At 52.1% G+C, this 22,014-nt stretch overlaps 1 protein-coding gene across 12 annotated transcripts in view; it reads right to left on the minus strand.

Moving 5' to 3' along the window:
* The window catches only part of LOC120829189 (myelin transcription factor 1), a 29,549-nt gene extending 7,846 nt beyond the window's left edge, over window positions 1–21,703 (minus strand). For 9 of the 12 annotated variants that reach the window (XM_078087656.1, XM_078087652.1, XM_078087654.1 and 6 more), the window contains exons 1-11: window positions 21,039–21,703; window positions 14,620–14,726; window positions 10,128–10,182; window positions 8,379–8,409; window positions 7,467–7,529; window positions 6,166–6,515; window positions 3,872–5,359; window positions 2,524–2,658; window positions 1,727–1,817; window positions 1,527–1,643; window positions 56–270 (exon numbers count right to left, since the gene is read on the minus strand). In XM_078087656.1, coding sequence (XP_077943782.1) covers window positions 56–270; window positions 1,527–1,643; window positions 1,727–1,817; window positions 2,524–2,658; window positions 3,872–5,359; window positions 6,166–6,515; window positions 7,467–7,529; window positions 8,379–8,409; window positions 10,128–10,182; window positions 14,620–14,726; window positions 21,039–21,063 — 2,677 coding nt within the window. In that variant the 5' untranslated portion in view covers window positions 21,064–21,703. Of the gene's footprint in view, window positions 1–55; window positions 271–1,526; window positions 1,644–1,726; window positions 1,818–2,523; window positions 2,659–3,871; window positions 5,360–6,165; window positions 6,516–7,466; window positions 7,530–8,378; window positions 8,410–10,127; window positions 10,183–14,619; window positions 14,727–18,680; window positions 18,986–21,038 lie in introns of those variants that run through there. The other 3 variants (XM_078087651.1, XM_078087649.1, XM_078087655.1) reach the window with 3 other exon arrangements.
* Between the last annotated feature and the right edge of the window lie 311 nt (window positions 21,704–22,014).

Consider the following 22,014-nt stretch of genomic DNA (forward strand, 5'->3'; position numbering starts at 1 on the left):
GCATAAACGCTGGAAGCAGCTGTCACTCAAAAATCAACCGGCGATCCGCTCTCACTTTTGAAGGCTTTGGGTGGCGTTTCGCTGGCGGGCATCTTTGGAGCAAGCGTGCGCTTCCCGAACACCTGAGCGTCGAAGCTTGCATAATCGAAGGACACCTTGGAGTACTTCTCCAGCTCCTTGGCCAGGTTGGCGCGAGGCGTGGCGGGCGCCATGTTGGGCCGGTAGCTGCCGTACTGAGGCACCTCCAGCTGCTTCACAAAGCACATGGGCCTGGAGGAGGAGAGGGAGGAGACGTCAGGAGAGACATAAAGGACAGAGAAGAGGATCGACGCCATAAAGAGTCACACAATCGACCAAAACGTGGAGCAGAGGGAGAGAAATGGAGGAGAGGCGAGGGGCTGTGGAGGCTTTGAGCGGGTGAAGATGGAGGAAAGCGGGTACTTAGCAGCAGCGCGGCCGGATTAAAAGCTTTCTTATCAGCAGAGGGCACATTTGCATGTTGTACAGCATAGAATTTACGAGCTTTAAGCCATCTCGTTTTCCTGGAGAGCCGGGCTTTTGTCAGACCTGTTGGTGTAAGTCCAATGATAGACGGGGGAGAGAGAAGGTACAGAGGAGGAGGAGGACGAGGAGGAGGAGGAGGAGGAGGCTGTACGCCATCAACCCCCTCTGGCCCAGCCTCCTTCTGTCCTCCTCTTCACGCTGTATCACATCTCAGAGTCGCAGGCCGAGCAGAAGACACTGCACTGACCACAGTGAATCCTGCTTCTCCCTCTCCATCCAACGTGATTCCATCAGAACATCTCATGGAGTTCTTCTGTACCAGACAACCGGGCTCAGATTAAAACAAAGCAAGCCGTATTCTGTCTTAATCCAGTCCGCTTTGTCCCACCGCTGATGAGGTTTTCCTCAAGGAAAGCAATTATTTTTCCTATCCGCCTCGCGATGCCCCTGTAACTTACATCATTAGCTTATCGTTGCATAGTTGATTAAAATACCAACGAGGAAGAGCTTGCAGCGTAGTGCCAGGGTCTGGTTAATTATCAGTCTTACATTCAGATAAAGACATCTGACAGTGATGCTTCCCGCTGAACGTTTCAGGACCTCCTGGCTGCAGGGGTCAGGGGTCAGCTCTGCCTCTCCTGGCGAGGGGCCACCACTCAAAGTCAGGGCGGTTCATTCACATCTACGGAGCCCCCAATCCAACAGGTGAACGTCCAGAAAGCTCAGTTCATTAGACATATGTGATGGGAGATAAATGTCCCTCCCATTCTACTATTATTACATTCACACTACATTGGTTGAAGTCTAGATGGTCTTTTGATGGACCTGCTGAAGATAAGAAATACCCTCCATTGTGATACGAGTCGAAGGCTCATCTGAGGTAAAGGCCCTTTTTACTACTCATTGATGCTGAATTAAGAATAAAGAATTATACTTTTGTTTCTCAATTTTCTTCAATTTCCAGGACGTTGAGAAGGAAAGAGCAAATGGACACGCAACGGGGAGCTTTTGTGACGGCCCACCTCAGCACCCGGTCGTTGAGACTCCCTTTGAGCTGCTCGCTGCCGGGCTGGGACAGATGCTGCTTGTCAAGGCCCTTGGACAGCTTCTCTGCAGCAGCGATGGGGCATCCAGAAAGACTGGCGGAGGAAACAAAGGCTGTGACTCTGCATCACGCTGATGTGGACTCTCTGCATGCATGAATATAAGAACTTATACATACCTGCGGTGTGTGTTGCGGTTGCTGTTGACGTGACCCTGACCGGTGCAGCCGGGGGTCGGACACTTCAGCACGTTCTCATGCATGGCCAGAACTACGGAGCAGAAAACACACACACTCAGGGTCAGAGGGTCCAATCTAGACGGTTTAAAACTCTTTTTTCATGTATTGTATGTAAATATCTTGGTTGGGGTGAAGGGTTGCGTCTTATTATTTACATTTATTAACGTCCAGACACCGAGCATCATAAATATTCCCGCTCTTGTTGCAGCTCCTGTCTTTTCTTTTGAACGGCTGCCAAAAAGCAGCTATTAGTTCCATTGAATGTATCGTCTCTAGCAATAAGTCAACACTATAAAATATATATATCTGCAATGAGAAAGACATTGAGACCCAACGTGTGTCCCCCTTTTAATCGGTTCAGGACGGTCCCAAAGTAAGAAACACCCGCAGGAGTATGAAGTGAACGGCATTCAGAGAATAGCAGCGGGCATAACAACGGGGCATTAAACGGACCTGTCGTCATGGCTACGGGAAGATGGCCTCTGACATTTATGTCTGGGGAGATGAGGAAAAACACGGTAACTGCACAATCTGCATAGCTGTGGAGAACCACGTCGGATAAACGCAATTTGAATTTTGATAGCCTGTTAACCTTTTCTACCTGTCAACTGTTGACACGGTTGCCTGATTCCTCCAGCAGAAGCATGAGCGGCGACGACTGAGGCGTGTGCTTAGACCAACATATTATCAGCTGGTACCGCGGTAACGTGTGCGGCGAGCCAGGGCGCTACACTCACTCTCCGGGGGGATCCTGTCCTTGTGCGGACAGCCTGACAAGCTGCGGTGGTGGGGGTAAAGGCCGGTCACGTGACCCGTCCCGTCGCACCCCGGGGTGGGACACTTGATCTCCCTCTTCTCCGGCCTGCTGCTCTCTGCGTGGAGGAGAAGAGGAGAGGAGAAGGTGGGATGAATGAGGAACGCCACCATTTCAGGGAGCTTTTTCTAAACGCCCCTGAGGATGAAGCGACATCCAATGATGGAAATGAACCCAGAGCAAAGTTGACCTACTAATCCTGGAGGATCTTGTCGGGACAAAAAGCCACCTACATGTCCCGGGGGAAACCACGGCGCTACGACCTCCACATAATTAAAGAGGTCTCCTCCCTGCTGCTGCTCGTCGTGAGCAGGCCAGAAACAGCAGAGAGCCACAGAACGCCTCCACGCTCTATTGGCCTTCAAATTGAATGCTAACGAGACGTGTATCTCCTAATTAGCGCCGAGTGGAACGGGAACGTCACCGCGGGGGGGGTGGGGGAGGCCAAGGAGAGGGCGTCACATACTGCTGTACCGCGAGGAGCGTGACGAGCGGGCAGCGTGCCCACGGTGGGATACAAGGCCTGGACACGTGCAGCACCGGGGAATAAGCTCTGTCCTCTCGAACACGTGTCTCTCGCTGTTGTCCCTCTCTTCAAGCACTTCCCTGGAAATCTATTCAGCTGGAACCACTTCATTCACATCACATCGGAGATCTAAAAGGATCTAAGAGGAGTGCTCTGACTCATCCTGGCTCTTTATTTGGCAAACTGTGTTTATTAGTGCACTGTGCTGCAAACATTTAGTTCAGTACACGACGCGGCGCGCTGGTTCAAAACATGTTGTCTCCGTTGTTTCTGTTTGAAAGAATGAATCACTCACTATTCGTGTCCTCAAGATTCACTCTGCTGAACTATCGCAGTGAACACGGGGACGTCGGTGAGCAGGGAGACGTGCAGGGAGACAAGAGCCCTCATGCCTGCAGGCTAAACATGCAGCTAAGGCCGGGGGAGGGTTAGCTTAGCATAACGACTACAGTTGGCTCGCTACGTTTTCTACTTCTAATAAATCCCCTTGCACCCTAAAGCCTCGTTCTTTAGAGGCACGCAATGTGCCAAAGCTTCCTCAGCTGCCGCTCAAAGAAGCTGTTGAGACTCAATCTCGCGTTTCGCAAACAATGATGATGATCATGTATCTGATGCTTTGAACACAATTCCATCCACCTGCGTTTCATTAGGGCAGCTGCAAAGCACATTATCCAAAGAGAAGAGGGGGGTTCTGCTCTTTTGGTGGCAGCGCGACCACACAATGCCAACGTGCCTCACGCCCTACCTTTGCTGAAGTAGCTCTTGCGGATGACGTCCAGGTGCTTGGGCCGGTCGTCCATGGTGAAGTATCGCTGCTGGTGGATATCTGGCGTGCGGAGCAGCTCCCCGGGCCCGGCCGGCTTCACCTGCTCCGCCTTCAGGGCGATGGCTTGCTCCAGCAGGCCCAGGTTCCCTCGCGTGATGTCAAACATCTCCGACTCGTCCGTCACGGTGGAGCGCTGCGACAGGCTGTCGTCATCATCGCGCTCGTCGTCCCCGTCCACGTCCTCAAAGTCTCTCTCCTCCGACCGGTCGGATCGCACTTCGATAACGTCGGGAGAGGTGGAGGACACGGCTCTGTGCACCTTATAGTTCTCACCTCTGAGGTTGGGGAAATGGTCTTCTAATGGACTGACCCTGTTTAAGCCGTAGCTCAGAGGAGGGCCGGCCGTGTAGTTCTGAAGCAGGCCAGGTTTATGGAAGTCATATTTGTCTAGTGGACCGGCCCTGCTGTACTTGTCACAGGGACTGGCCCTCAGTGACTTGTAGTCCTCCAGAGGACTGGCCCTCAGTGACTTGTGGTCCTGCAGAGGACTGGCCCTCGGTGACTTGTAGTCCTGCAGAGGACTGGCCCTCAGTGACTTGTGGTCCTCCAGAGGACTGGCCCTCAGTGAGTTGTGGTCCTGCAGAGGACTGGCCCTCAGTGACTTGTGGTCCTCCAGAGGACTGGTCCTCAGTGAGTTGTGGTCCTCCAGAGGACTGGTCCTCAGTGACTTGTGGTCCTCCAGAGGACTGGCCCTCAGTGAGTTGTGGTCCTCCAGAGGACTGGTCCTCAGTGAGTTGTGGTCCTCCAGAGGACTGGCCCTCAGTGAGTTGTGGTCCTCCAGAGGACTGGTCCTCAGTGACTTGTGGTCCTCCAGAGGACTGGCCGTTAGGTCCTCGGCCTTCGTGTGCGTTCCCTGAGCTGCTGCAGTGCTGGTGATGTTGCGGATGGCGGTTGGCACATCAGAATTGGGCAGGTTGTGTCTCACCTCTTTGTGTCTCTCCTCCTCCTTCTCCTCTTCAGCTGAAGGCGCTGCCATGTCTTCCTCCTCTTCCTCGTCACCTTTGATCTGTTGGTGGCGGACATCTTGGGTCAGATGCTGGTGGTTCTCTTGGATCACGTGGCTGCTGCTGTCTGGGCACTCCCCTTTCTTATCTTCTACCTCCTCCTCCTCTACTTCAGCTGCCTCCTCTGATGCCTGAACCTCCTCCTCCTCCTCTCTCTCAGTCATGTTCCCCTCCTGCTCATCCTTTGCGTCTTCCCCCCGTTTGGCTGCCACAGTGACCTCCTCCTCAGTATCCACGGCAACGGGCTGATGAACGGCCACGGCGGGAGCAAAGCTGTCAGAGACGCGGCCGAGGTGGAGGAGCGAGTCGGCCACCTCCTCTGCGCTCTGAGAGGCCGACCGGCACTCGCGGCGTGCAGGCGGCGCTGGTCCCAGCCTCGGCCCGACGATCACGCACTCCTCGTCTGAGGGAGCAGAAGAAGAGGTCAGAGCAGCTAAAGCCATCGTCAGCCACGTCTCCACCTCCCCCACCTGCTGGTCCCCCACTGGGAAATACAGCTGCTGTGAGGGGGTGTAGCTGCTACGGAGACAACTCGCCTCCTGTAATATTCATGCAGGTCCTTCCATTACAAGATAAACGCGTGTTAGCTTCATTGTTAGCTTAGCTGGACTGTGCTAACAACTTGTATCAGTGGAGAAACCCTCCTCATGTTCACCAACAGAAGATTATGTTAAGTCTCACACAATAAAGCTTGAGATTAAACTCAATTCTAATTGTTTATCAAAGGAAACCTTCATCAAAGACCTACAAATCATATTTTGTCGCTGATTAAAGGAGCACTAACAGGAATTTAGCACTTCTGAGCTGCACTAAGCCTCCTGTCTCTGGAGGCGCTTTTGGAATAATAATTTAAAGCACACAGGGATGTTATCGTGGACGTTTGGTTAAGGCTTTGTGCTGTTTCATCAACCTGTCATTACTAACTGGAGCGCAGCTGTTGACTTTATGGGAAACTAAAGATCCAGAACCGGCCCGGCCGGTTCCATTTCAGACCCGTCACACAACATGCCGTGTGCGACTTCCTTAACTTTATGCAAGTGCGACACTTAATCAGAGCCTTTGTTATCTTCACGCTCTTCCACTTAATCTCTACATACTGAAGAAGTGACTTAACAATGTGTGTTCCAGGGAGGAACATCTGCAGAGTTTCCTCTCTGGTGAAGAAGAGCAAAGACGACTACGAAGTTAATGTGAGCGTTTTCTTCTCACCTTCATCTGCAGCAAATGAGTTCTCCTCCTTCTGACCCACTTCTTCTTCCCTCTCCTCTTCCTCCTCCACCCGTGTCCCATTCTCCTGTCCGTTTGTCTGTCCATCCTGCAAAGGGTCTTCTGCCATGTCCTCCTCCTCCTCCTCCCCCTTGGTCTCTGCTGTCTCTCCACTCCTCTGTCCCTCGCCCTCGGCCTCGCTGCCGCCGTCGCTCTCGGCGCTGAAGCCCTCGTCCAGGGCCATCCTCAGGGGGGGGGACTTCCTCTTGGCGGCGGGCTGCTCCGCGTCTTGCTCCTGCTCGGCCTCTGCTTCCTCTAAACGCCGCTTTCGGGCCACAGGGCATCCCAGAATGCTGATGGAGGGAGGAAGAAGATTAGGAACCAAACCAAGACCAGCCCCAAACATCTCACAACACTTCACCGGCTCCATTGGTGACTTCAAGCAGCATGACAGAGGTGTGTTTGGACATGAAGGAGGATGGAGAGGTGTTTTTGGCAGCGAGCATGAGTCAACACACGTGGCCTGGTGGCGTGGGGGGGGGGGGGGGGGGGGGTCGGGCTAAGGCCTCACTACGACATCACAAGTTGCAGTGGAGGGTGAAATCCAATAAACCCCCTCACTCTCACCTGGGAGATGGTCTACGGACAAAGTGCATCCTGCTGAACACATGTAGACGGCTAATATTTGCCCCTCGGTAAAGAGGAGTCACAAGCCAGTGAGCGCGACCAGGGGGGGCATTAGGTCCAAATAAAACCCCAAGGAGAAGAAGTTCTCCCTGCTGGCCACTGAAAGCTGCATTACTTCACTTACTCAAGGGCCTGGTGAGTCATGAAAACATCCTCAGAGCTCAAGCGCTGAAGAGTGTCGATTTGAGTTTATTTTTTGCAAAAGAAACTAGTTCCCAATCACAACATCGACTCCCACAACGTTCCATCGTATCGGACCATCAAGACCGGAGACCTGGAACAACTCGCCGGTAGAGAAACAAGAAATAGTCCAGTAAAAAGTAAGAGTTGTGTGTGGATCCAGGTCGTTACTTTAATGCTGAGCTATGCTATGCTATGCTATGCTATGCTATGCTTTGCTAACTGGCTGTAGCTTCAGTTAAATACATATAAGAGCACTATCGCTCTCATCATCCAACACTCGGCAAGAAAGCAAATAAACCCACTTCCATAAAAGGTCCTTTGAAAGACAGAAAGTCCAGCCGTTACGTTTGTGTTTTTGACAAAGCGGCGCTTCGAGGCAGAGGACAGACGGACAGAGAGGAAGGACCGAACGGTGTGTTTTTAATCCGCCCTACCTTCTGTGTCGTGAGTATCTCCCACTGATATGGCCAGAGCCATTGCATCCCGGGGTGGGGCAGCTGCATGGGATGGATGGAGGTTAGACATATGGTTAAGACATGGTGCCCTTTGCAGAAGCAATGATGAATCAAGAAAACAAAGAAAAGACATGCAAACTGAGCCGACACGTGCACAAAGATGAGCCCCGCCAGCGGACGTACGTGTGCATGAACGCGGGCGGCTTCAAGCCGTGCAGAACGTAATATTACACGTCGTACATCAAGCCTGGCCTGCATCCTGTTACCAGGAGCGATAAGAACCAGCCCGGACCTGCTGTGATCTCCCCTGCTCTGCTCACCAGTCATCCTCAGCTCAGCTCTCCTCTGATTCAGGTTGCCATGACCCCTCAGGACAGCTCATTTCAATTCTAATTAACTCCCCCCAGCAATTGCCCTTTATTACTCCAATTATCCTTAATATTAATTTCACTTATTAAAATGGCTGCATTTGCATTTCAAATGAGGACCTCTCTGCTGCTTTTTATCTTAATCAAGAAATCAAAAGGTCTTTTTTTGGAGTGCGGAGCTCGGATGGACGCTCGGGGGTGAAGTGTGACAAAATGGGAGGGAATGAAGACTGAACCATGGGCCCGTTCCAGACACTCCCTACACCCCTCTCATGGCCTGCTGGGTGTGTTCATGGCAGGAAAGAAGGCCGTTAGAAATCAATCGCAGCTTGTTGGACGAACTGACCACAAGCTGAGAAGTGCTGACTGTGAGAAATGAAATAATATATATATATATATATATATATATATATATACACATTCTACATCATCTGAAGAGGCGCACACACTGAGTCTACGAGAGCCGCACATAAAAGAACTTTATGAAAGGGATTTGCACAAAGATGAAGGTGTGTTTCCCTACCTCAGCTCTTGTCCTACGAGCTCAATAGGAACTGGGGAGAGAGGGGAGAGGGGGGAGAGGGGGGAGAGAGGGACGGGGGGGAGGAGAAGAAAGACACAGGGAAGGAGAACAAAGGTCAACAACCGCTCCGAAAGCTGCACTGCTAAAAGAACCTCGGATCAATAAATCACAAACGCATACGAATCCCATGAGGCCTCCTCATGGAGAGTTACACGGCTCGCTGCAGGACCGGGAGACGAAGACCTGCATGCACACGCACACGCACACACATGCATGGGCAGGGACATAGAGGGGTGGAAGCGCTGGCCTGTGTGTATTCCTTCTCATCAGAGTTCAGCAGGTTGGTGGACAGTGCGTCCAGGGGGCGTCGGGGACACTGAGGACGTCCACAGGGCCGACATGGAGACACAACGCTTCACATTCACACGGGGCACCTTAGCGACACCAATGAAGTCCTTTCAGGTTTTCAACCTTCTTTCGAGTCCTAAAATCGTGGAATCTCTGCAAGTCTAAAGTTAATAGAAGATCACAGCTACATGTAGAATAACACGCACACTCTGTACCACACACACACACACACACACACACACACAAATGGCCTCTGACTTTTCAGGAATAAATGCAGACTTCACCAACAGGCCATGATTAATTGTTGCACTTTAGTTGTCGTAATTGGCTAAATGAAATTAAAAGGAAAAACTGCCTTCTTCCGTAGAAAAACAGCGTTTTTTCAGGGACATCGTGAAGTGATTGCTTTCAAAACATAAATCAGCTCACACATGGAGGCATCGATCAGGGTTCAGGGGCCCAACGAGTTTGCAGAAATAGATCCGATTTTTATTTGGAGATAAAGGAGAAAACAACAGGATCCCGGAGAATTGAGTTTGGGCTTCGATATCACGAGCATCAATCACACGTCAGAGCGACCGGCGGTGTCGAGATGCACAGAACACGAGCCTGACGGCCTGTGAGTGTGTGTGCAGCGTCGCTTTCTCCTCCTTTCATCACGCAGCCAGAGGGACTGAACCGTTTCTCCGCCCAGTCAAACATCAACTAACATGCGTATGTATGCAACATATTCAGGAACACACATGCATGTTGTGTAGCTGTGCATGAGTATCTGTATTTGCATTAAACCAGAGGTGGAAATCATTGTGTGTGTTAAGTGCTTTCTACAAGCATTACTGTCTCCTCGTGTGCATCAGTATCAAACCATGTGGTCAAGTTAAAGAGATGTAGGGAAATACGTGAAATACTTTTGGCTCTTTAGAGAGTTCTGGACCAGGACGCATCTCACAGCCGACTCAGACATGGAGCCGAGCGCGAGGCTGAGACCCTGGGAGGCGCCGGCGGCTGCGTTAGCTGATCTGCGAGCGGCACATTTGTTGCCGAATATGAGGAAATGGCCTCTGAGCCGTTGGTACGTTGCACCTTCATGAACATCAGACGACCAGAAAACGCTCCAGACGCACCGTCGCCGGGCCAAGTGGGACGCGTCCGCAGCCAAATCCGGTTGGGATGTTAAAAGACATTTTTCCGTGTGGCCTGAAGTACCCACAACGTCTCCGTGTTGTTAGTACGCAGCCTGGTTGTAAATCTTCCCCAATGTTGCTCAATTCATCTGTTGTGTTGGACTTCAGCTGTTTATACTCACACGGAGAGACGTGTCACAGCACTCACACAGTGCTGTGACACATGTGGTTGTTAGGGGTAACGTGTGTGTGTGCGTGTGACATGACAAACACTCACCTCTGATTCCCTTGGACCGCGTGCGAGTTCGCTTGGTGTCACTTTCTACACTCATCTGGGGAGGAGGGAAGGGAGGAGGAGAGAAGAAAAGGAGGGAGGAAAGAGGGCGTGCGGTTACTTCCAGCCTCGCTCAGGATGCTCCATCGACTCACGCCGAAGGACACAAAGAGACAATCACGTCTTTAATCACGCACATATGACCGGACCCACTCACACCGCGAGTCCTGCTCACTTCATGGGAGAGAGGAAGGAATACAGAGCATGCAAAGGAAACCAGCCCCGACCCCCCCTCCCCTCCCCCGTATTACTCCCCCTGTAATTTCCTCCATTGTACACTGCAGCAGCCCCAGTGCTCACGAGGGCCCCGGCAATCTATGCTGAATATAATAATAAAGCTAAACACAGAGGCTGCTAAAAAGCCACCGTAACAACCCTTTTAAGAGGAGGTGTGTGTGTGTGAGTGTCTGTGTGTGTGTGTGTCTGTGTGAGTGTCTGTGTGTGTGTTGCCTGCTGCTTACTCCTGGCTCGGCTTTTAAGCCACAAAGGAGCAGGTGTTGACCCCGCTGCCTGGAACACACACACACACACACGCACACACACACACACACACACACGCACACACACACACGCACACACACACACGCACACACACACACACGCTGACCCTGGGCCACACCTCCTCGACACCACCTCTCCCCGCTCGGTGCACTCTGAAGCTATCAGATGCTTTTAAGATACAATGGAGCCATTAGCTTTGATTACTGGACTTTTTTATTGCAGGGCTTCCTCTTTTCTCTTTCTGCCCCCCCCCCCCCCCCCTAACTCCCCCTAACTCCCCCTAACTCCCCCTCCACCCCGGTTGCCTCTCCGCCTCCCCTCGCCTTGCCCAGGCACTTAGCTGCTTTGTTGCTTCTCTATAGTCAAGTTGGCAGGGCCACAGTGGTGATGAAACACGGGGGCCCTGTTCCTCTCCTCCCTCTCCCCCCTCTCCCACCCCTCTCCCCCCTCTCCTCCCTGGCTTTGGCAACGCCTCTTCCTGCTGAGAGACTACTTATGAAAAGAGCCACGAGAGGAAGATGAAGCCGGCTGTTGTTGTTGTTGTTAAGGCCCCCGAGGAGGGCGCGCTTCATTCATTAGTGTCTAGTGTTTGGCCGGAGGTACAGGTGCAGGCACAGGCCCCTCCCTTCCTGTGTTACCCCCCTCCCCCTTTCTCTCTCCCTCTTAACTGCTGTAAATGTAGAAGTTGAGCAACAAGCGGCAGCGTTGTGCCCAGACTGAAGGGAGCAGTGGAGAGTGTGTGTGTGTGTGTGTGTGTGTGTGTGTGTGTGTGTGTGTGTGAGTCTCGTTACACTTCTGCACTCGTCTGCCTCTGTTTAGGTCCCATTGTACTCTACGTTGATAGTATTTAAGTAAATGCTGTACTCTAATTGTACCTTTACATAAACTCTTCTGTTAAGATGCTGCGTTCAGGGCCCCTCTGAAAGGGGAGCTTCCCTCTGCCCCCCCTCTGTAAGAGCAGGAACCACAGCGGTCCGAACGGAACGCGTACCTGTGATGTGATGAAGGCTGAACGTGTAGAGGAGTGTGTGTGTGCGTGCCTGCGTGCGTGTGCGTGTGTGCGTGTGTGTGTGCGTGTGTGTGTGTGTGTGTGTGCGTGCCTGCGTGCGTGTGCGTGTGTGCGTGTGTGTGTGCGTGTGTGTGTGTGTGTGTGTGTGTGGAGGAGATAGACGAACGCCTTCTCTCATGAAACGATGTTGCTGTATGTTTCATCCCGCTGCCTTTGCCTCCTCTTATATTGATGGTCATCAGATGAATCAGACGGCGGACTGAAAAAGAGGGCTTTCATCTTTGCGTAACCATAGCTACGCACATTTAAATAGGTAAGCACGCTTTCTCCTCCTGTTCTCGATTCCATCTCATCTCAGAATCGAGATGCAGAAAGACGTTCAACTGATCTTCATCCTCCACGCTCGTCCTTTACCTCCTTGTCTGTTCATTAGACGGCCGCTATGTGCGCTGCATGTCGGTGGGCTGCACAGCACAGAGGAGAGACGGCACATGGAGGGATGTGACTGGGAGGAGGAAGAAGACTACAGCTTGTGCTTTATCAACGAGGTCCTCCTCCGTGTGCATCCTGACACGCGATGTACATGTCTGGCTGGGGGCCACGACTTCAGAGGGAAGGTCACCCCTCGTCCCCCGGTGCACATCAATGACACTTTTATTCATTTTCAGGTTTACCAGCGCGAGGACGAGAGGAAGAGGAGGTTAAGGGCGGGGACACGGAGCGAGGAAGGTTCACTTCCGACCGACACCTGAGAAAACGCCCTGCGGACGGCGGCTGCTGGTTAGAGTTCCCCCGCCATGTTGGACCGGCGCCCGTCCACAGTTTCACTTTAATAATTCACACACAGCGGGGAGGAGATGCTGCGCCTCTCACGCACTATGCAAATAACTGAGCACGTGTGACAGCGTGCGTGTGCGTGTGTGTGCGTGTGTGTGCGTGTGTGTGTGTGTGTGTGTGTGCGTGTGTGTGTGTGTGTGCGTGTGCGTGTGTGTGCGTGTGTGTGTGTGTGTGTGCGTGTGTGTGTGTGCGTGTGTGTGTGTGTGTGTGCGTGTGTGTGTGTGCGTGCGTGTGTGTGCGTGTGTGCGTGTGTGTGTGTGTCGGATGTTAGTGCTCAAGACGAAACTCATTCTCATCTTTAAGTGTAAAAGCAGTAATACGGAGGTTGAGTGAAGGCATCATGGGGGGGGGGGGGGGGGGGGGGGGGGTTCCCATGATGCAACGCTTCTCTCTCCTCAGAAATCAAACCTGATCAATAAGTAATCTCTTCAGATGAACCCGAGCCATCAGGGGGAAGCACAACATCTTTTACTGGGCCCAGGGGGAAACTCCATCACCCCCACCCTCTCTCCATCACCCCCTCTCTCCATCACCCCCCACCCTCTCTCCATCACACCCTCTCTCCATCACCCCCACCCTCTCTCCATCACCCCCACCCTCTCTCCATCACACCCTCTCTCCATCACACCCTCTCTCCATCACCCCCTCTCTCCATCACACCCTCTCTCCATCACACCCTCTCTCCATCACCCCCACCCTCTCTCCATCACACCCTCTCTCCATCACCCCCTCTCTCCATCACACCCTCTCTCCATCACACCCTCTCTCCATCACCCCCACCCTCTCTCCATCACACCCTCTCTCCATCACCCTCACCCTCTCTCCATCACACCCTCTCTCCATCACCCCCACCCTCTCTCCATCACCCCTCACCCTCTCTCCATCACCCATCACCCTCTCTCCATCACCCCCACCCTCTCTCCATCACCCCACCCTCTCTCCATCACCCCCACCCTCTCTCCATCACCCCTCACCCTCTCTCCATCACCCCACCCTCTCTCCATCACCCCACCCTCTCTCCATCACCCCCACCCTCTCTCCATCACCCCCACCCTCTCTCCATCACCCCTCACCCTCTCTCCATCACCCCCACCCTCTCTCCATCACCCCCCACCCTCTCTCCATCACCCCTCACCCTCTCTCCATCACCCCCACCCTCTCTCCATCACCTCTCACCCTCTCTCCATCACCCCACCCTCTCTCCATCACCCATCACCCTCTCTCCATCACCCATCACCCTCTCTCCATCACCTCTCACCCTCTCTCATCACCCATCACCCTCTCTCCATCACCCCCACCCTCTCTCCATCATCCCACCCTCTCTCCATCACCTCTCACCCTCTCTCCATCATCTCTCACCCTCTCTCCATCATCTCTCACCCTCTCTCCATCACCCTCACCCTCTCTCCATCACCCCCACCCTCTCTCCATCATCCCACCCTCTCTCCATCACCTCTCACCCTCTCTCCATCATCTCTCACCCTCTCTCCATCATCTCTCACCCTCTCTCCATCACCCTCACCCTCTCTCCATCACCCCCACCCTCTCTCCATCACCCCCACCCTCTCTCCATCACCCATCACTCACCCTCTGACACAGAGCAAAAAACAAAAAGCTGTTTACAGAATGAAGAAATAACCTTGAAATGTGTCGGATGCAGAGAGGAAGAAACTGCTTTTCTACTCTGCTGATAAGGAGAAATTTCATGGACAAAAAAAGTACGAGCAGCTGAAGGACATCGTTTTCACTTTCTTTTTTTATTGTGTTTCAATAAAAAGAACGTCCCATAAACTGAACTCGGCAGCCGTAAAACGCTGGGTTTTACCAACCAGCTGAGCTGATGGGGGCCGAGGATGGGCGGAGCCGAGCGGGACATTTGATGTGCTGTTTGATTCATGTTTCCCATCCTCCCCCACACAGACTGCCTCCTTTCTCCAACCAACCCTCCTCCACCTTTTTTTACTTTCCCTGCTGAGTTAAGAGATTGTGCAAAAGCTCAGGAAGCGGAATCTGCTGGATGGGAGTGTGTGATGGGGGTGGGCGAGGAAGCCGTGTGGGGGGGGGGGCTTGCGGGGCCTCGTCACTCACCATGATTGGTCGACGGCTCTGCAGTCTCTGGGAGGCCTGACAGCGGGTGCTGGTCCTCTCGCCTCGTGTCCACCGCTGGTTCACCAGCTCGCCCCGGAACTCATTTTCTGCAGAGAGAACAAACCGGGAGGACGAGAAAGAAGAGGGGATGAAATCCACAGCATCAGCACCGATGGACGGGGCAGCCGTTTGGGTGAAGGGAGGGGCGGGGTGCTGCTTTGAAGGAAGGTCAGGGCAGTGGAGCATGCTGCAGACACTCCTTTATTAACTCAAAGAACACACACACACACACACACACACACACACACACACACACACACACACACACACGGCTGAGAGCCCCAGCTGGGCTCTCTGTCAGTCTGCTATTAGAATCAATCAAATTTCCGCATTTTTATCGAGCTGTTCAGGGTGCATATGTAAGCATAGGGGGATGGGCCATGTGAGATGAGAGAGGGTGAAGAATGGTCAGTAAATAATGAATCATACATAAATCAAGCCCCCCCCCCACTCTCCTGCTTTCATCAAGGTAATGGCTCTTCACTATTCCTCAGCGTGCAGCAGAAACACACTGAATCCCTCTGATGGAGGCTCCCATGGCAAACAGGAAGTTGTCTCAACAGTGAAAGGGTCGTATCCACCACCCCCCCCCCCCCCCCCACACCCCCCAGCTTCAAGTTCAGAGAGAGTGCAGATCATTTTTCTATGAATGCCCAAGGCTGAACTTTTCAACTAGTAGCCGTAAGACTCCACGCAGGCGCCGCTCGCTCTCTTTTTATGCACTGAGCTGGTACACGGAGATCGGATTCTTCTCCATAAATGTATTGATCCAAACTATAGACGCACGTGTGTATATAAACGCATCAGATTTCATTTGCAGTGAGCAGCGTAGCGGTGATTTTACAGCGCCTCATCTGTCTATCAAAGACAACATCTCACAGGAAATGAGAAGCTGAAGCAGCAACATGGTGCCAGAGTAACCCCGACAGACATCACCAGCACCACGCCGCCAATTCAAACCATTCTCACCAGAATGGCGTCCACTTTCAGATTGTAAATGATTGCACTGAGTGAGGTGAGACGTGTCCATCTGGTGTCTCTACCTTCCCGCGTCTCCTTGTCCTTGCATCATCGGTGCCGTGAGCCCACGGTGCACGCAGAGTGCACGCTAAGAGCCAGCCGCCTGCGAGACAACAAAAGGCTGCCCGTCCGTATGTGAAGAGCCCCCCGCTCGCCCCCCCCCCCGCTCGCCCTCCCTACTTTCTGCATTGAGTGCAAACCTCGGCAAAGCCCGGCCAGCACTCTGCAAAATGCTTGTTTATCAACTTCCACTCCGCTCTCAGGAGAAAAGTGATGACAACAGCAGAACCGCAGGTCTGCATCTCTGTCTCCACAACTGGCTGCTGCCTTTTCTCTGCTAGAGGAGGGAGGCGAGCGTCCCTGCTTCCTTCAGCCAGGCCGCACATCTGGACAGTCGCAACTTGCATAAGATATCAGAGGTCAATTAATCACAGAAAGAGGGTTCGATCTTCTATGTGTTGTTGGGACCTGAAGACGCGGATGCATCACGAATCGGCCTCGACTCTTACTGAATGAATGGATTAAAAATCCTATTTCATAACCTCAATTTTTACTGCCACAGTTTGGTTATCATCAAGTTTTTGGCACAGGAAAACTTTTGCCAGAGGACAAAGTTTGGCTTGAGTAATACCATTATGGCAGCTTACTGTACAGGGACAACGCGGCCTATGAATCCACAGTTATATTAAATACCGGGGCGAACTGTAACCCTATTAGCGTGCGCGGCCAGCGGTCCTGGTAAGCAGGATTTGGAGGATACTTGGTGTGATTAGAGTCGGAGGAATGAAGAGTTGTGGAGCGCGGCGCGACGGATCATCTGGCAGGTCTTTTGTTTGTCGATAGATATCCATAAAAATACAATCCAGATAAACCCTCGAGTCGAAGCCCTCACTGGCGTTACCCAGCCTGCAGCTACCAGCAGAGTTGGGGTGAGGTGGTTTTATTACTTAAGTAAGTTTAAGGGCGAGAGTGGAAGGGAGGGCATCGCCATGGGAACCAGCCGGAGGGGCTCCTCTGAGGGCCCACCTGCACTCAGCATCACGAGAACAACACTACAGGGACCAGGGCACCTGAACGTCCTCCAAACTGTTCTGAACGTCATCATTTCCTCTCTGAGAAGGCAAGCGCATATACTTTTTAATTAAATCTGTTTTTTTAAATACTTTTTTTTATTTATTTCCTTTTTAATACATGGCATGAAATTCATTATTTCCAGGCTTTCATTTTAAATGCCTCGTCTCCATTGAAAGCCGCCAACCCTGACCTTTGCTTGTATTGCTTAGATTTCTGATAGGCTTTGAATGACGAGGGTGCAATTTGGCCCCAGCTGCTCCTCCGACATGTTTATTGCCCTCCCTCCTCCGGCACCTGCTGCCCTCGCCACGGGCCATTCAGCCCTGCGTAGATAGAGACAGGTCCTATCGCTGCAACTAAGGAACAGACAGAAGCAACTTCAGGGCCTGTGCCGCAGCAGCCGCTGACAGCGGCACCAATAACCTCATTCTGTAATCCCCTGGAACCAGGCTACGTTTGCTCAGGAAGAGTGAACGAGAGCAACAAGGTGTTTCATCAGGACGTCCTGAGCTCGCTGTTCATCCGTCCGTACACATAACGCTCTCTGCACATCCCTCCTCGCGCTTTCCTCCCCGGTCGGAGGGGCTTGGGAGCTTTTCCTGCGCTGGTGTGATGGTCCTGGGACAGAGGATGTCGTATGTGCACAGATTGTAAAAACCCTGAAGCAAATTTGTGATTTGGGGCTTAAAAAATGGATTGAATGAACAGCGTATTTAAAACACCTAGCAGGTCATATTTACATTTCAAAAGTCAGTAAAACATCATAAAAGCCAAATATAATTCCCGTTGGAGGGATTTGCAGACATTTTCCATAAAAAAGACCAACTGGCGTGATTTTTGTAAAAACGTGTGCTTTTCAAACAGGGTGTTTGCACGGCGGATGTCTGCTGAACGAAGCGCTCACATCTGGAGCAGCGGCGGCAGCGTGTCAGTGCCGGAGCGCGCGCGCACCGGGGATGAAGAGCAACTTCAGAGCGGGTGACATAACCCGGTATCATCATCCCTCATCTCCTTCCTCCATCTTAGGACGCAGGTGCTCCGACAGACCGCGAGGCGCACACGCGCAACGGAAAACACGCGCACAGACTCACGTTCTCGGGTTTAAATCCGACCGGACGGAACCCGGCGAGCCCGCTGCTGGTTCCGCGCGCGCTCCACTTAGTTTGCTCTTATTTGATGAGCATCACTAACATCTGACATTTGAACAGAGCATCTCTGCTTTTTTTACTGCAGAGGATCAAATGGCAAACCCCTCCCTGTGTGGAACACACGCTCACTCCATCCCTCCATCCATCTGCCCGGGCACGCGCGCGCGCACACACACACACACACACACACACACACACACACACACACACACACACACACACACACACGGGTCCTACTCAACGCCCGCGGTAGTATCGGAATAATAACGCAATTCGGTGCCGGATCTCGCGGTTTGACGGGCGCGCGTGTTCCGGTACCCTCGGAAGGTGAAACCAGAGGACGGAGTGAAAAGTGTCGGTTCCCCCGGAGAGCATCGGACTCAGGAGCGGCTGACGCGAGCTCCATTCACACACTGTCACCATGAACACTGATATAAAGCATCAGACACCGAGCGTCTCATCTATTTCTGCCAAGAAGATGCACATCGTGCACGTTTTGAAAATGGAAATAAATGAAACGAATAACACTTTGATAAAAACAACTGGTAAAGTGTTGAAAACTGTCTTTGTGAGGAAGTTTGAATTCATATTTATACATCAAATATAAAAACACTGATTCCGACTAAAGCCCGCTGCCGACGCGTCTACAAAACACCGCGGGGCTGCGGAGGAATATCAAAGTTACGCAAAAGCCCTTTAAAGGCCGTCGGATTTGGAGATGCACCATCAGAAAGCATCAAAACACAAACAGGGAATTACCTCCGACCAACAGTCTCCCCCCCGGCGGCGCGCTGCGTCCTGGCGGCGTTCGGAGAGTCGCGGCGTCGCCGTCAAGTAGTTTGCTAAAAAGATATATCCCGGGTAGACGTCTTAAAAACGATCACCTATCCCGTTACAAATGTCCACATCTGATCAATTACAAGCGCGAGAGCGAAGGCTGTTCCGCGCGGCCTCTCCCACCCGGCGCGCGCTGCACGGCTCCGGACCAACGCGCTCAGAGGCTACTTGTTTGTACGCAAAAACATGGCTTCATTTGCCTTTGTCAGCGAGAAAAAAAAAACCTAATATTGACTTACCTTTCCCTCATGAGCCATTGTGCCCCCCCCCTCCCCTCCCCTCCCCTCCATCCCTCTGCACACCCCCACCTCATCCCTCCGCCCTTTGCCATGACATCACGGAAGCTGTAGTAAAAGCTCCAGCATCAGATGGGCAGGGCTTCGGGTCCCCGTACTACACTCCCTCGGATGTAAACACTCTCTCTCTCTCTCTCATCCTCTGAGCACAGGCTGGAAGATAGACCCCCCCCCCCCCCCTTCCCACGTAACATCATGAAACATCTGTACCGAGTCCGAGACACCAAACAGCGGCTCCTGCTCATCTCCTGGAGTTCTTCATGTTTCCCCACATGTAATGTGGGGAAACATGTCCAATAACTCCCCCCCCCCCCCCCGGACTGAGGGTCGGCCGACCGGAGATGCTCGTGACGCCCGCTGGTTGGAGCTTTCTTTAAGGTTTACCGAGAGTCCGCGGTGCAAACAGCAGTCAGCTTGGAGTCTTTCCCAAACGCTGCTCTGCTTCGCTGTTTTCAAGCCATTAGCGGGAATGACAACCATTCATTACAAGCCATTTGAGAATAGTCCCCACAAATGCCATCCTTTATCTGCTGTCTCCACGCCGCGCACGCGGGGAATATTCAAAAAGCCCAACCTTCAGCTTGCAGAAATTCTATTAAATTCTTATCTCTTTGCGCCAGGCTCTTTTTGTGCGATCCCATTGTTATGCATTGGAGCTGAAATCAATCACCGCCGCAGTGAGATTTCAGACCGAGAGAGGATTCACTCAACAACCCCATCAACAATCCAATAAACAAAAGGGAGAAACTATGAGGGACGTCGGGGCTGGATCAGCGAAAGGGACCCTCACCCCCCTCCCCCCCTCACCCCCCCCCCCCCCCCCCCCGCGCACACACACATATATCTTAGAAAAGAGTAGTTGTCCCAAGACAATTCATATTCATTAAAACGACTGTTATTTTCCTGTGGGGTTACAGGACTACGGACAGCTCCGCAGGGCCGGGCACGTGCGTGCGCGTGCGCGTTCAGAACCGCGGACAGTTCCGGCCGCTGAGCCGAACTTCACTATTGTCCCAAAGCTTCTGTCTGAACTCTTTCAAAGCTATTTTCCGTCTAAAATTAGATTAGATAATCGGAGTATATGAGAATAAAAGTTGTCCATCCGTAAAATAAAAGGATGCGACAAAATATTTAAAGCGCACTAACTTTGTCCTCAAAACGATTGTCTTTTACAAAACAACATTTTCACAATAAATCCCCATCGAATCAAAGTGGACCTTTTGTCTGCTGCTCACAGCTGTTGCCTGTTTACAGTCCTTTGTTGTGTGTTTTGTGTGACCACTAAACTGTTTGTGATTCAACAAAACAAACTAATAACCAGCATACATACGTAATGTAAATAAGTCTATTTGTTAATAAAACGAATGGAAGCCAAAGGGACAGAGTACATGTATTAATTCAACTAAAGCGATATAAGTGTTACTTTGAAGAACTTTTTGTTCCCTGGCAAAGCCTCTCTGCAGCTGCAGATGGCAGAGGGGCCTCCAGCACGTCACTGCAGACTATGGCGCATATTGTGCAGCCAGTATAAATATTACATGGGGCAGCAGCTGACTGGGCGCTGAGGTTGGGACGGGGGAGGCCCCTACAGCCCCCCGACAGATGGAACAAGCCGACAGACTAACACAACAGAAAAGTTTTTAATAAGCCCGCAGCTTGGCATTGTCCCCACGGTACCGGGGCCACACGTCCCCTGGGGGACCAGCCGCCCTTTGTCTGCGCACTTTCTTCCCGCGGGGGGTCAAAGTTTAGTTTCACTTATGAGCTGCGAGAAGTTTATTCAAATATGTCCGCGTGGGACGTTTGCGGCGCTGAGTTTAAGTTTAAAAGTCCCCGCTGACGTGATCACACAGAATTACATTTAATCCTCTCTCCTAGAACACAAACATGAAATAACTCTGGATCTATTCACGTGCGCGCGCGTGTGGATGATAAACAGAGACGCATGCGCGGTGCGGCGGCGGCAGGTGAGCGGGTTACGAACCTAAGAAGGTGCGACACAGCTTCATGTTGGCGCTCCTCCGTTGCGTCTCTCTTCCGTCTCTGAGCGGCCGCCGAGTTTTCTTCTGCCGAACAAAGTTCCTCAAACTTTGGTTCAACTTCCCCGGACGGGGAGGGCGGGCCGCTGGGTGACTGACAGCGCGCAGGGCCAACGGGGCGGCGCTCCGTCCCCCCGCCGGCGGGAGGCGGACCAATCCCGGCCTCCCAGTTTGCCCTTTCAACAACAATAGCCCGAGGAGCAACAAAGAGCATCTGCTGCTCGCACAACTTCTCCCACTAAGCTCCCCAGCAATGTGAGTCCAACTATGAAACCCATGCTGCTCATTCACGCTGCACTGTTTATCAATCTGCACGATTTAATATCAAACCCTCGCGTAATACACAAGAACAAGCTCTTACATATCACACAAATGCCACACAAAAGCTTTTGTCAAGGAGGATAAAACCCTGTCAAACTTCACAGGCCCACCTGTGATGTTATGAAGCTGTGATCTGCATTAGAAGACTTCCTGTTGTTAGTGGTTTTATTATTTCAGTGGTCTAATCTCTGCTCCTGTTCACCGGTGTCCACACACAGCAGATGTAAAGGAGAGGAACCTTTTCCCCGTGACTCCGGGCCTCTTCAGTGTCTGTGTCTGGGACGGACAGACAGGTCCTCCCTCCCAACAGCAGATGGTCTGCCAGATAATGAGCTCTCCCATTGCTTGCTCCCATTACCCCCGTCTCTCCGCCGTGGACGGGGGGAGGGGGTGTGAAGCAACCGCAACACATTCGACGGCTTTTCTTTACACTTCGCTTCATTTCCCACACATTTGATTGTAAAATAGTTCGGATGAATAACAGATTGTGTGATATTAGAGTAAACTTAGAAGTGGAGCTTGATCGATGTGTAATATAAACTAAACTAAACCTCAACAAGTCTTGTGTTATTACACTAAGCTGAATGAAAGAACTCTCAA

The sequence above is a fragment of the Gasterosteus aculeatus genome, chromosome 2, assembly GCF_964276395.1.
Source record: "Gasterosteus aculeatus chromosome 2, fGasAcu3.hap1.1, whole genome shotgun sequence".
NCBI classification, from domain to species: Eukaryota; Metazoa; Chordata; class Actinopteri; order Perciformes; family Gasterosteidae; genus Gasterosteus; species Gasterosteus aculeatus.